At 32.8% G+C, this 13,469-nt stretch overlaps 1 protein-coding gene across 1 annotated transcript in view; it reads left to right on the forward strand.

Moving 5' to 3' along the window:
• The window catches only part of Asz1 (ankyrin repeat, SAM and basic leucine zipper domain containing 1), a 55,972-nt gene that overhangs the window by 2,114 nt on the left and 40,389 nt on the right, over positions 1 to 13,469 (forward strand). The window contains exons 3-4 of the mRNA XM_004865256.3: positions 658 to 780; positions 2,556 to 2,667. Coding sequence (XP_004865313.1) covers positions 658 to 780; positions 2,556 to 2,667 — 235 coding nt within the window. The remainder of the gene's footprint in view (positions 1 to 657; positions 781 to 2,555; positions 2,668 to 13,469) is intronic.

Here is a 13,469-nt window from a genome sequence, read left to right on the forward strand (position 1 = left end):
GTCTGCACTATCCTTGGTTTGATTTTTGTATAGATATTAAGGCTCGTACTGGTCTCCCTGACTTTCTCATTCTCAATAGTAGTTGTCTGTGTTGTCTTTGTAATACAGATACAATGATGTTGATCCATAAATCACAAAATACTGACTGCATTTCATAACAAGCTTTCATAATCTAACTCTAATCTGTATTTTTAGCTTTGTATTTCTTCAGTCACCCATTTGTATGTTTTGAGCTTGGAGGGAAGGTAAGGGTCTCTTAGGTGGCATTTACAATTGGAGAGATGTGTGTTATTTCTCAGGGGTAATATTCTAATTTAAGAAACATTCCCTCTGTTAAACCTTTCCTAACTCCCTTTGAGAGAAGGTAGCATGTAGACACCTCTTATACTATATATGTATTTTATATATTGTATGATAAAACAATGTTCTGATCATATTTCTTGGAATATAGTGCCTACAGTGAAACTGAAGATAGCAAGTTTTCTTGAAGTCCCTATATAACTTTTTCTATTTTTCTGAGGCTGTTATTACCAAGAAATTCTCTTGTAGAATAAACTGTGTGGTGTATATTAGTATTTTCACATACTAAAATGAAAATTGTTTTGTTTTATTATTTTTAGTGGAGAGGGTTTTAAAAGATTGTTTTTATATTGAAAGGTATTGACATAGAGTCTATCTTTTGTTATGGATGGACTCCTCTTATGTATGCTGCTAGTGTTGCCAACATAGAACTGGTTCGGGTCCTTTTGGACAGAGGTGCTAATGCAAGCTTTAATAAAGGTAAGATGATGGAGAAAATGTAACTGCTTAGGTTTACTGTGATTCTTTTATTCCCAAGCAGCATTTATGCAAAGTGAAAAAAAATTAAAGCAGCTTGAGAAAAACCTACGAGTTGTATTATATAAATTTATGCAAAATTGAATTGAAAAACCTACATATTTTTTAAAATTCTAAGAAGATAGATTCCAGATATTTTATCTTTATAACATATAATGTTAACTTTTAACTTCTGGGCTTCAGAGTTTTGGTTATTTTTAAAAGGAAAAATGCTTTCAAAGAGACATCAAAAAACTGATAATTTCCTGGAAATTGCTTGAAAATCAGTCTGTTGAACTGTGGAACTCAACTCTGAATTATATCGCTTAGAATTGCTTCAATGATAGTCTATTTAATTCAAGTTTCAGTATTTTATTAAATAATTCCTACTCAGTAATGCTTTTAAAGAACAAGAGTCTGTGTAAATTCAGTGTAATTTTTTGTTCGTTTGCAAACAAGAGCCTTTTCACCCTGAGCTACATCCCTGACCATTTTTTATTTTGAAACAGAGTCTTGCTACATTGCCCAGACTGAGCTCAAACCAGTGGCTCCTCCTGCCTCAGCCACCCAGAGTGCTAGGACTACTGGTGTGTGCCATCACACCTGGCCAGTTTAAATGAATTACTGATTACTTATTTTTAACACGTTTTTCATACATATTTCAACATATTTCACAATTCAGATATAGATTTTATTTCATTAATTTTCACATTAATTTTTGTATCTATGTTAGATATTTATAAAATTGTTTTTATTCTGTTTTCTTTGATAAATTTTATAAAAATTCCTTACAGGGTTATTTTTTATTATGTTACTTAAAAATACACAATGAAAGCAACACTTAAGAGTGAGATTTTTACAAAGTCTATAAATTATTCTGCTTAAACATTTGATTTTTTTTTTTGCTCCTCTTTCCTAATAAGAAAAATATGGACAGTTATAAAACACTTCATATTTTTCACAGAATGTACACATAAATAGCCCTACCAGGTAAAGAGAGTGGGTATTAGTTTCACATCTTTAAATTAGATCTAATAGTACAATAAGACATCACTGGAATTATAGTTTATCAATGGCAAAACTAGGACTAGGAATCTTGCTCTGTCAGCATTGAGCCACTAATGTAAACCATGGCTGTGGTGACCTATTTTGAATTCCTTGAGTTCTCAAATGAAGTGTTCTTGTTTGTTTTTAATCTACTCTGATGTCCATTGATGCCATAGGAGCCAAGAGGAGAGTTTTAGGAAATGGAGTGAGTTCAGAGAGATCAAGTAGAAAAGGACTGAAAGAGAACAATAAATGTGGCAGTTATAGCAGTTCTTAAGGCCAAATTATAAACCAAGATTTCAAGAATTGTCAAATGGAAAAAAAAGTAATGAAACCAGAGAATATAGATTGTTTTCCAGTCGTAAGTTCAGCAAGACTAATTTTAATAAACCAGTACTTATTCATATCTTAGCAGTGTGGCTGCACAGAGTCTATGTGCTTAACTACTTTCCATTCTCTTGAAGAAATGAGAATAGGGGAAGGAATTTAAGAATTGAATTGTACACACATTTTGGAGATCAAAGGGATTCATACCTGATCTCATGTTTTGATGAGTTATCTGCTAAAAGTGAAAGATTTAGAAAGAAGTTGTGGAATTTTAAAGTATAATATTTAGAATATTTTGAATGGTAAGAAGTAAATTAGATATGCTTTCTAATATGTGGAAATTTTTCCTGTTCTATTTAATATAGATAAGCAAACTATTTTGATAACTGCATGTTCTGCTCGTGGCTCAGAGGAACAAATCTTGAAGTGTGTAGATCTGTTACTTTCAAGAAATGCTGATCCAAATGTTGCTTGTAGGTAAGAACCTTATTGTCTGTTCACAAATGTTAAACATACTTTTATTATCATCCTGTTAAACATTTGATAGCACAAATTTTTAAAAATTTGAACAGTGTCTACTTGGTCACATGGTTATTGAATGAAAATAGGTCATATGGTCAGGATTCTAATTGTATAAGATTATCAAAAGGAGGTGATCCCATAAAGGTAATTTTTCAAGTTTTAATTTTTAGAGGAATATTATAAGAATCTGGAATGAGAAGGAAAAGAGAATAGCAAAGTATCATTTCCTGTGAATTAATGGACTCAAAAATATTGAGCTATATGAATAAACCTCTTCAGTATTTCTCTGTATAATACTTAACAGTTTTAAATAAATATTAAGAACTTATATCAAAGCAGTTCAATTTTCTTAAGTTTCTACCAGTTAATTAGTTAATAACATATGTAATAGTGTCTAGATACCCAGAGGAAAAAAATATATCTTGTATCTATTAAAATGTCAGTAAGAAAAATGAGTCCGGTTGCTTAAAATTTCCATCACATTGACATCTTTGTTGTCTGGCCCCATCTTCCACTGCATCCTCCTATTAAATCTCATTGTATTTTACTTCAGAATGAAGAGAGTAGAATTTAGCTCATCCAACAGAAATGTCCAGCATAAATAGAATCATTGTTTATAAATCATTAGTTCAAATAATGATGATTTAGTGCCTGATGGGTAGAAATAATTATGCATGACTTTAGAAGTTTCCTTCTAATTTAGTTTAGTTTCTGTGATACCTGGACAGCAGCTTTGGAAGGCAATGTATGATTTAGATTGTTTCCAGATCTTTGCCAAGATAAAAAAGATTTTCATCTAGTTGGAGCAGTTATCAAGCAAGGTTTGACTTTGTTTTGTTTTGTTTTGTTTTGTTTTGTTTTGCTTCCCAGTGGATGTTTGGCAATGACTGGAGATATTTTTGATTATTACACATGAAAAATGTTACTAACATTGAGTGAATGGGGCCAGAGATGGTGCTAAATATCCTAAATGTGTGGAACAGCCCTTCCAAACAAAGAATTACCAATCCCAAAATGTCATTAGTTCCAGAGTTGAGACTCTTTCATCTAGTGTGGGAAAGACCAAATCTTATAGAATGGACAATCAGTATTTAAACAAATAAAAATTAAAAAGAAGTAGTAAGGAAACTGCCAACTTAGCACATCAATTCACAGGAACTTTTATTCTGTCATTTATGGTATAACCCCTATTTGTTGTAACTTTTGGATTTGGTTACAACTTCAAACTGGGACATTTGCTTCAGAACACCCTGCTGAAGTAAATTTCCATGGGTTGTAGTTTGGATTTGCATGTTTAGAAGTAGCCTAAGATAAGATTTGCCTCTGTGGGTTCAATGGAAAATTGGTTTTTGCTTGATTTTTTTAAACTACTTCTACAAGGTAGTAAACCTTTGCGCTTTCAATTACTATCATATAAACACACTGAAGGAGTAGTTAAGCCAGTGTCATAGGTTCTAAACTATTTTGCCTCCTCCAGAACTTGATGACATCATTCAGATACATAGGCTATGTCTGGATAAACAGATTCCATTTGTGTTAAAATGACACAAGATTAGTATTACATACTAAAAACAATAAGGTAACTACATTATAAGGCGGTTTTAAAACCAAAAACCCTAAAATAGCTGATGAATTTGGTTTAAGAAAGCAGTCTGTATTTAATTATCAGATTTGAGAAATAACCTGAAAAAAACTGTTCAATTGTTTTTCCTTTTTAATGTTCAAAGCATTAAACAATAAAGTGATTGAATTGTATTTACTTGATAGACCTAAAAATAAATAAAAAATAGTATGTATACTGTGGGCGATTTTGTAAGCATAATTGTAGTGAACACATGGTGCAGGATAACATATATCAACATGAGAGGAAAAAAATCTCAGGACACAAGAAGAGTACAGTGAGATTTGAGGGGAATTTTATAGATAAATCATTAGCAATAACAAAAATCAAAACCTATGTTAAGAGTGAGAGTTTTAGTTTCATGTAAAATGTGCCAAAAGATAACAGGGATAGATATATCAAAGAACCACTATTCAGATGTCAGGGAGAAAAACAGATCTTTGGATGAATTTACTTTTAGTCTGTTGACACAGTCTATTTTGTTGAGCAATTCTTTCACTGAGAAAAATTAACCCTTAAGAAAGCACAGTAGAAAAGTTGGCCATAAAGCTTGTTAATGACTATTTTTTTATGATAGCTAGATGGTAAGACACTTGATAGTTGGAAAGAAAAGTTGACCTCTAATTTTTTAATGTTAATGAAAATGAGATCCATAGTCCTGTCTTGTGACATGGAAGTAACAGTCTTAGAAGTTAACCTCTAAGGTAGACACTGAAGTCTTAGTTCTGTATAAAGTACCACAAAAACTTCTCCAGTCTATGGAAATAGCTCAAATGATGGGGTTAGTTTGTAGAGAAGATGGAAAAAAAAGACAAGGATTTACTTTTCTTTTACTTGAAGATAATTTCTAAAGGTTTGTAGACTTTATATGAAACTGAGTTACTTCTTTGAAAACACTGGTTTTGTTTGTACCAAAAGTAGATAAATAAAAGTATAAAAATTAAGAGGAGACTCTTGAATATCCTATAGTTAATTAGAAGTCTTACCCTATGGTACTGAGTGAATTTTGTAATAGTTTAAAATGTTCAATGCTGTGTACTTTATATATAGCAAAATATATTTTCGGTGTTCAGTTGGATCAGCTTTGAGTATTGTATACATAAGTGTAAGTATAAAAGTCTGCTTGTGCCCCTTCCCAATTAGATCCTCCCACTGCTAGCAGCTACTATGTGATCTGGATCTTGTTTCTATCACTATAAATTAATTTTTTCTATTCTAGAATGTTAATAGAATTGTATTTTTAGTGTATCTAATTTCTTTCACCAAAGATAATGAAGTTTAAGGTTTGTCCATGTTCTTAGTTATGTTCTGGGTGGCTTTGACTCTTCTAGTCAGGCTTTAGAAACATCACTGAGTTCATAGGCCACGAACCAATTCCCCTTTTCTCTCCCTACTCTTCAGCCCCTTTGTATTAGATAAGTAGACCTTTCTCTAGAACAAAATGGTAGCAAGCCTAATTTCCAAGAGCTCTGCACCCCTAACACCCACAGTTTATTATTTGTACAAGGCTACTTTTGTTTCCCTCCAAAAATTAAGTTAAATGATACACAGATGGATCTTTGTCACAAAGCATTTCACTATCCAGTGCAGTCCTATATCCATTAGTTTAAACCCTCTTCTGCAGTTTATTGTAAATAAACATCATGTGTGTGTGCACGCACACACACACACACAAACACAAAGATTCATCCACATTGTATCGGTAGTTGGTTACTTGTTACTGCTAAATAGTGTTCCATTGTATGAATATTCTTTAATAGTTTAAAGAAGTGGATGAAGACTTTATGGCCAAGAAAAATAGCTGACCAAATAAAAGCAGAAAATTGGCTTGGAAATTGAAATAAATTGCAAAATAGTACAATACATTAAAAAGGCTATGAAGTTGCTAGCAGACTTCAATAAGCAGAATTGAAAGTATTTTAAAGCTCTAAGCTGAAGCAGCATGCGTGCTGACCACACGGTGCTTGTTTCTCTATCCCTAAGTGCCTCAACAGAGACAAACACCTTGCATTATTCTGTTATTCCATTAGGTTACCATTGGCTGTCTGTGCCTTTACCTACTGACCTGCTTATTGGAAAGCTGTGTTTGGCATTTGGCATATGGTGTGGTTATTGCTTGGTTTGCTTCAACAAGCTGTGTGTGTATGTGTGCTGAATATTAATATCACTAAGTGCCCTTTTTGTTTTTTTACTTATTTAGCTATTCTAGCCCTTCTTCTCTCTTTCCCTTTTTTTCCCCTCCCTCCCTCTATCCTGTTGTATTTATTTATTTTGGCTACTTAGAGTCCTTACATAAATTTTCTTTCCATCGTTCCATTTCTTTTTTTTTTTTTTTTTGGTACTGGGGATCGAACTCCGGACCTTGTGCTTGCAAGGCAGACATCGGAACCACTGAGCTAAATCCCCGGCCTTATCTTTCCATTTTTGTTTTTACTGTATTGGAGTTTGAACCCAGGGCCTTCTCACTGAGCTACATCCTCAGCTTTTTTTTTTTTTAATTTTTTTGAGACAGGGTCTTGCTAAGTTGCCCAGGCTGACCTCAAACTTGCAATCCACCTGCCTCAGCCTCCCAGAGTGCTGGGATTACATGCTTGTACCACCATGCTCAGCTGGATTATTTCTTTTCTTTAGTGGTTCATGGATCTGAAATCTGATTATTGGTACCTGATAAAATGGTAGAAATCTTTTAGGTAGTAGGAATTAAGGTGTTCTACCTTCATTGGCCCTTAGAAGTTTTTCTGTGCTCTGATTTCTCTATATTTCTCTAGCCACCAAGAGAGGTCAGGGGAAATCAGCCCACCCATCCAGTAAATTTTTAACATTAGAGGTACTAGACTATTCATAATGGGGTTTCCCTTGCTTCATCAATCTATGAATCCTAACTTTTCCCCAGAATCTACAACTTTTTTATTTGTTTCCCTGAGTTCTGGTAATATTTTTCAGTCACTTCTTTGATTTGTGAAGAAAGCTCTTTACCTGTTCTTCAGAGTAGCCTAAAAAAGTCCTTAACATTTTTTGGAATTTCCTTTTTTTAAAATTAAATAAATAACTTTTTCATTTGATGAATACTTAATAATATCCAAATTTGGATAAAAGAGTAGTTCTCATCTGCTCCCATGTTTCTGTTGCTCCTAAATTTTATATGTAAATAATACACTCAAATCTGTTAAGACCAGATGGATTCTGGATATCAAAGTTTTTCTAAAAATTTCTTAGTTTCTTACATTATTTCTTCTGTTTCACCTAGAAAATGTCTACTGAAACAATTTAATTTAGTATCATTTAGGTATCTCCACCTCCCATCATAATACCATAACAACCATCTTCTAAATTTTAGGTTGATGCCTTAATGCTAGACCAATCTCACCTATTTTCTCCTTAGATATTACCTTCACCCTTTTCTTCACACTCTTTCTGGTGTGATTGCAGTATATCCATGACACTTTCTCAGTATCTCCTCGCTAACTTTCATATTCCATGTTTGCTGCACCACACCACATTCTAATAGCTTTCTTTCAATCTTCCTTTGAGTTTACTAAGTTTTACTTCACCTTTTAATCTAAACTCATTAACTGTTAATAATTTAAATTTTTTAATTTCTAGAACTTGTTTGCTTCTTTTTACAATTACATTATCACTTTTGTTGTTGTTGTTGTTTTTTCTTTTGGTACCGGGGCACAAACTCAGGACCTTGCACTTGCGAGACAGGTGTGGTACCACTGAACTAAATCCCCGGCCCTGCACAATCACTTTTTATAGCTTATTTTGCCCTGAATTAAAGTTTCTTTAATGTCCTAAATATATCATTTAATTGGAACAGTTCTAAAATCTGAAATGTTTGTGAGGTTTGTTTCTGTCAGTAAAGCTTCTCATGCTTTTCATTCATGACTAGGGGCTGATCATTATGTTTAAAAACTTATTGTGGGAATAATACGACACCTAGGGTGATCCATCAGGGAAAATTTTCCATATTTCTAAAAGGTGCCTAGTGCATTTTCAGTCCAAGACTCACACAATCTTAAATTTGGGGATTAGACCATTTTGGAGGTATAAACATAAAGGACTGATTCATTTTTAATTTATCCTCATGCTGAAGTCATAGCCCATTTATGTCCCAAATTAATTTGCCCTAAGTATGGTTTATCAAGCTCTCTACCTTGTATAGGCTCAGGGCTTTTAATTCTGTCCTCCTAATGTTGAAATGACCCATGGCTTAATTTCTCATTGACTTCTTTCAGGCTGGCACATTCCCTTAGAGCAAAAGGAATTGTAAAAACTATTTCCCTGGTTTTTTGCCATGTAGATTTTGGTTCATTCATTAGTTCCTTGATATCTTAGTTCATAATTTTTAAAAATTTAAAAAACTTTTTTTCATCTGTTTTAAATTCCTTCATAATTTTGGTCTCATTATCTATTTTGCCTTTATTAGAAGAAGAAATTGGCATCATCTGTATATTTAAATTGTTTGTGTATTTGTAGTTATTTTTGTGTCAGCTCTTTAATTCTTTGTTTTTCATGTAGACTTATTTTTAAAAATATTTCATGATACGCTGTCCATATATTAGTGCAAACAGATCTACCTTGCTTTTTAATTTTTTCTTAATTTTCCTTCTTCTCATTTTCACTTCCTGTGGAAGCAATGATAAATAACTGACAACTTGAAAGCAATTTTTAAATTTAACTAGGACACAAATCTCATGTTTGTTTTATTGGTTTTTTGCTGGTGGTTTTTTTTTGTATGGGTATTGAACTCAGGACCTTGAGCTTGTGAGGCAGGCAGTGGAACCACTGAGCTAAATCCCCGGCCCTCATGTTTCTTTTAGAGCTTGCTACTGACGGTACTTAGAACAGCATACCATGCCTAGTAAATATGGAAGTTTATAATGATTGATTTACTTTGGCTTTAGAATTTGATTTGGGGGGTAGGTTTTTTATTTTGTTTTTATATTAAACATTTGTTAAATGTTTTCTGTGTACCATGTTCTGTGTTAACTGCTTTCAAATGTGTTGTCTTAATTCTTACAACTTTGTAGATGCTACGTTAATTTTTTACAGAACAGAAACTTAGTGCTCAAGTATGCAAATGCCATTAAATGTAGTAGATGTTTGATAAGGATATTTACAACAATAAACAAGATCCACCAAGAATGTACTTATATTTCCTGTCTATCACTATTTGGGATTTTTTTTTCCAACAAACCAGTTTAAACAGCATGACTGTTCTAATTGATGCAAAACATATATTTATATTAAAGTATCTTATATATTTTTTCCCCAAATAATGGTAGATTATTTTGACTTTTAAAAGTCCGTAAACTGGAATGGGAGTCATTGAATAGAAAAATGTTAGTTCTTGAATTTAGCTCAATAATATTTGAGCCTGAAAACAAGGTGATCTTTGATCAAATTAACTGGAACTTGATATTTGTGCAGTGGTGTGGATTTATATCATTTCTTGCTTTCTTTTTATATTGGCAATGCAATAAGAATGATAAGTTAATAAAATATACAAAGTTTATATTAGATAATTGAATACATGGAAAAAACTGAAATACTCATCAATTTAGCCTTAAAGCTGGAGTTGGCATTTATTATTGTTAGAGTAATAGTAAACTTTTAAAAAGCATATGTAATTAATATTTGTTGTTAGTGTTTGTGAGGTTTTCCCCTCACTTTGCTGAAGGCTTTTTTTTCTTCTTGAAATTTAAAAATTTTTATTACTTTTACTGATGAATTGCCTTGTGTCTTGATCATGAAATATTGATTCCAAGAAAGTGAAGAATAAAACATACAAATAGATTTAGGCTTGCTAATCTTCTACTACTTTATTGAAACAATAAACTACTTTTTACCACCTGTAGATATGTCTTTTTTATTCTTAATATAAATACTTTCTCCTTGAAATTCTAATCGTATTATTTTTTCTTTTTTAAAAATTTTATGTATTTGTTTGCAATACTTAATAGTTCATTTGGGGGGACTAGGTACATGTATATGATATATCTTTATTTTTGTACTGGGGATTGAACTCAGGACTTTACACTTGGGAGGCTGGTGGCGGAACCACTGAGCTAAATCCCCAGCCCTTACATGTATATGTATATGTACATGTATGTGTATATGTACATGTATATGATATATCTTGATCATTTTTATACTTTTACTTCCCCAACCTCCCCATCTCAGCTCCCCATGACTCCCTTCCCAATCTTCAGTCTACCTTTTTGGCAGAAACTTTTTCCTACATTAAAAAACAAAATGAAAGAATCATACCACAGTGATATGTGTGCACCCATGTTCATAGCAGCACAATTTGTAATAGCTAAAACTTTGCCAATTGCCCACCACCTGGAGACTGGATAAAGAAAATGTGGGGTTTTTTTTAATAAAATGGAGTACTAAGCCATAAAAAATGAGAAGTTAGAGACATTTATAGCTAAATGGATGCACATTGAGGCGATACTCTTAAGTGAAATAAATAGGACACATGTGTAAATACCAAATCGTTTCTCTAGTGTGAGAAACTGAAAGCGTAAATAAGGACTAAAAGGTATAATAGATAATGTGAAATAGGAAGAAAAGGGGCGAAGGGGAAGGGTAAGTGGGAGAGGTAGGGAAAGGAAAGAAGAGAATGAAATTAATATGAGAAAATGAAAAAATGGAAACAAAGTCTTTGTAAATAGAGGGGGAAGGAGGGGTTGAAGGGAGGGCAGGGGAATGGGGGAAAAATAAAAACCAAGAGAGATTATGTAAAGGTGCAAATTTCCAAAGATGAATGTCATTATATGGTATACCTAAAATGTACCAATAAAATTAACTTTTAAAAAAATGAAAACAAAAGAAAATAGACTTCTTTACTTTAGAAAGAAGGTTTTTTTTGGCAAAGGAGTTTGTTAGATTCAGATTATTCAGTCATGAGATAATGGGTTTTGTAAAATGATACGGCTTTTTAATTTCAATAGGTATTTTATTACCACTGATAAGATAGCACCCACTAATGCCAAAGTTTTGACCTAATTGTTATGTCTTTAATTTGATGTACGTTAACTACCTGTTTTAATAAACAGAAGATGCCGTGGGAAAAATGTTGCTTTCTTTCTCAGAATGTAAATTTAGTTGTAAATGTCAGTTGAGCAGCTTTGTAGATTAAGTATAATATTGGCTAACAATATTAACTTGTTTTCATAGAAGTAAGTGTGTGATGTGTTTTTCTTCTGAGAATAGGCAGACAGAATTCACTATTCTTTTAGAAACAATTTTTGAAGAAAGCTTATTTAGAAAACAGTAGTAGAGTTTATTACTTATTATAACTTTTTTCCTAGCCTTTTAAAGTCTATAATCAATACATTTTGTCATAAAATATTAAAATAATATATAAGTACATATAATAAATCACGACTCTTTTTTGACTAAAGAAATTTCTTGAATTCTATCTCAGAGATAGCCCCAGTAGTTTGATGAATGTTCCCAAACCTTTTCTTAAAAACTACATATAAACACCTCCCAACACACACACACACACACACACACACACACACACACAGAGTTCTATTTGCTCAAAAATATGTTCAGCATCGTTAGCCCTTAATAAATTAATCTCTATTTTAATACCTGTATAGTATTTTTATTAATGCACTATAATTTACTGAATCATTACCATGTTGATAACAAGTAAGTTATATATAATTATTACATTCTTTTGTTATATGATGCTTAAAAATAATGTCTAACAATCCAGACTGCCAAGTTTGAATCCTACCTTTATCATTTACTAGCTCTGTAATTTTGGTGAGTTATTCATCTTTTCATTTTCATTTGTATAATATGGAGATTAAAATATTACATAATAAACATGTTTTGTGCTTAAAACTGTCTGGCCACAGAGTAAGCATTCAAATATCTGCTATAACAATGACTATGCTAATATTCTTTCATATTAATTCTGTAAAAGACTTCTAGAAATACTCAAAAAATGGTAGATCTTGCAGTTTTTGCAGGTTACATCCAAATAGTCAAAAAGTTTTTTTCAGTTTACATCTTGAACCATGTGGGAGAGTGTATCAGTCACCTTTCTGTTGCTGGGACCAAATACCTGCTACTTACAACTTAAAGGAGTAGAGGTTTGTTTGCTCAAACTTTCAGAGCAGTGATGACGAACCTTTTAGAGACTGAGTGGCTAAACTGCAACCCAAAACTCACTTATTTATTGCAAAGTGCCAATACTGCAATTAAACCTGAATACTGAGATTTTAGTTTAGAAAAAAACAGCTGTTGTCCAATGTTCAGGTGCTAGGACTTGTGTGCTGACAGAGAGGGCTCTGCATGCCTGCTGCAGCACATATGCCATAGGTTCACCACCCTAGTTTTAGAGTTTTCAGTAAATGCTTGGCTGGGTGCAGGGTAGAAACATACTAGCAGAAAGACATGGTAGAGGAAAGCTGCTCAACTTATGGCATCCAAAAAGCAAAGAACGGGAGAAGGCAAAGAGAAAAGAAAGGGCTGGCCATAGGATCTACTCTTCAAAGGCACGCCACTAGTGACCTACTTCTTTTAACTAGGCTGTACCTCCTAGGAGCACTTTCTGTGAACTCATCAGTGGATTAATCCATGAGGTCAGTATTTCATGATCTAATCACCTACCAAATGCCCCACCTCTGAACACATGAGCCTTTTGAGGGTCATTTTAGACCAAATCATAACAGAGTACATGCATTTCTTTGCGCCCTTGCCAACGTATCATTAGGCTTTGTGATTTTAGCAATCTGATATATGAAAATAAGCACTTTATAGTTTTGATTTGTTGTGGTGCCGAAGATCAAACTCAAGGCGTTGTTCATACTAGCAACTGAGTTACATCCTAGCCTGAGCATGTTATAGTTTTAATTGTTGTTTTTATATTTAATTTGTTTGAACATCTTTCCTTACATTGTTAGATTTTTATAAATCGCCTGTCCATCCCTTATGCTCATCTTTATTTACTTCTTGTTTCCTTATATTTAAGACCTGATTATATCTTTATTAACAGTTTTGCATGTGTGCACTGACAGATAACTTAGTGTTATATTAAGGCATAATATTAATATTGGTATTCATATGCCTGGAAATCTACCTGGTTCTTTTGAAAACACAAGATGAG

The sequence above is a fragment of the Heterocephalus glaber genome, unplaced genomic scaffold (assembly GCF_053883595.1).
Source record: "Heterocephalus glaber isolate CG9 unplaced genomic scaffold, H.glaber_assembly_v1.0 deba00000546, whole genome shotgun sequence".
Taxonomy (NCBI): Eukaryota; Metazoa; Chordata; class Mammalia; order Rodentia; family Bathyergidae; genus Heterocephalus; species Heterocephalus glaber.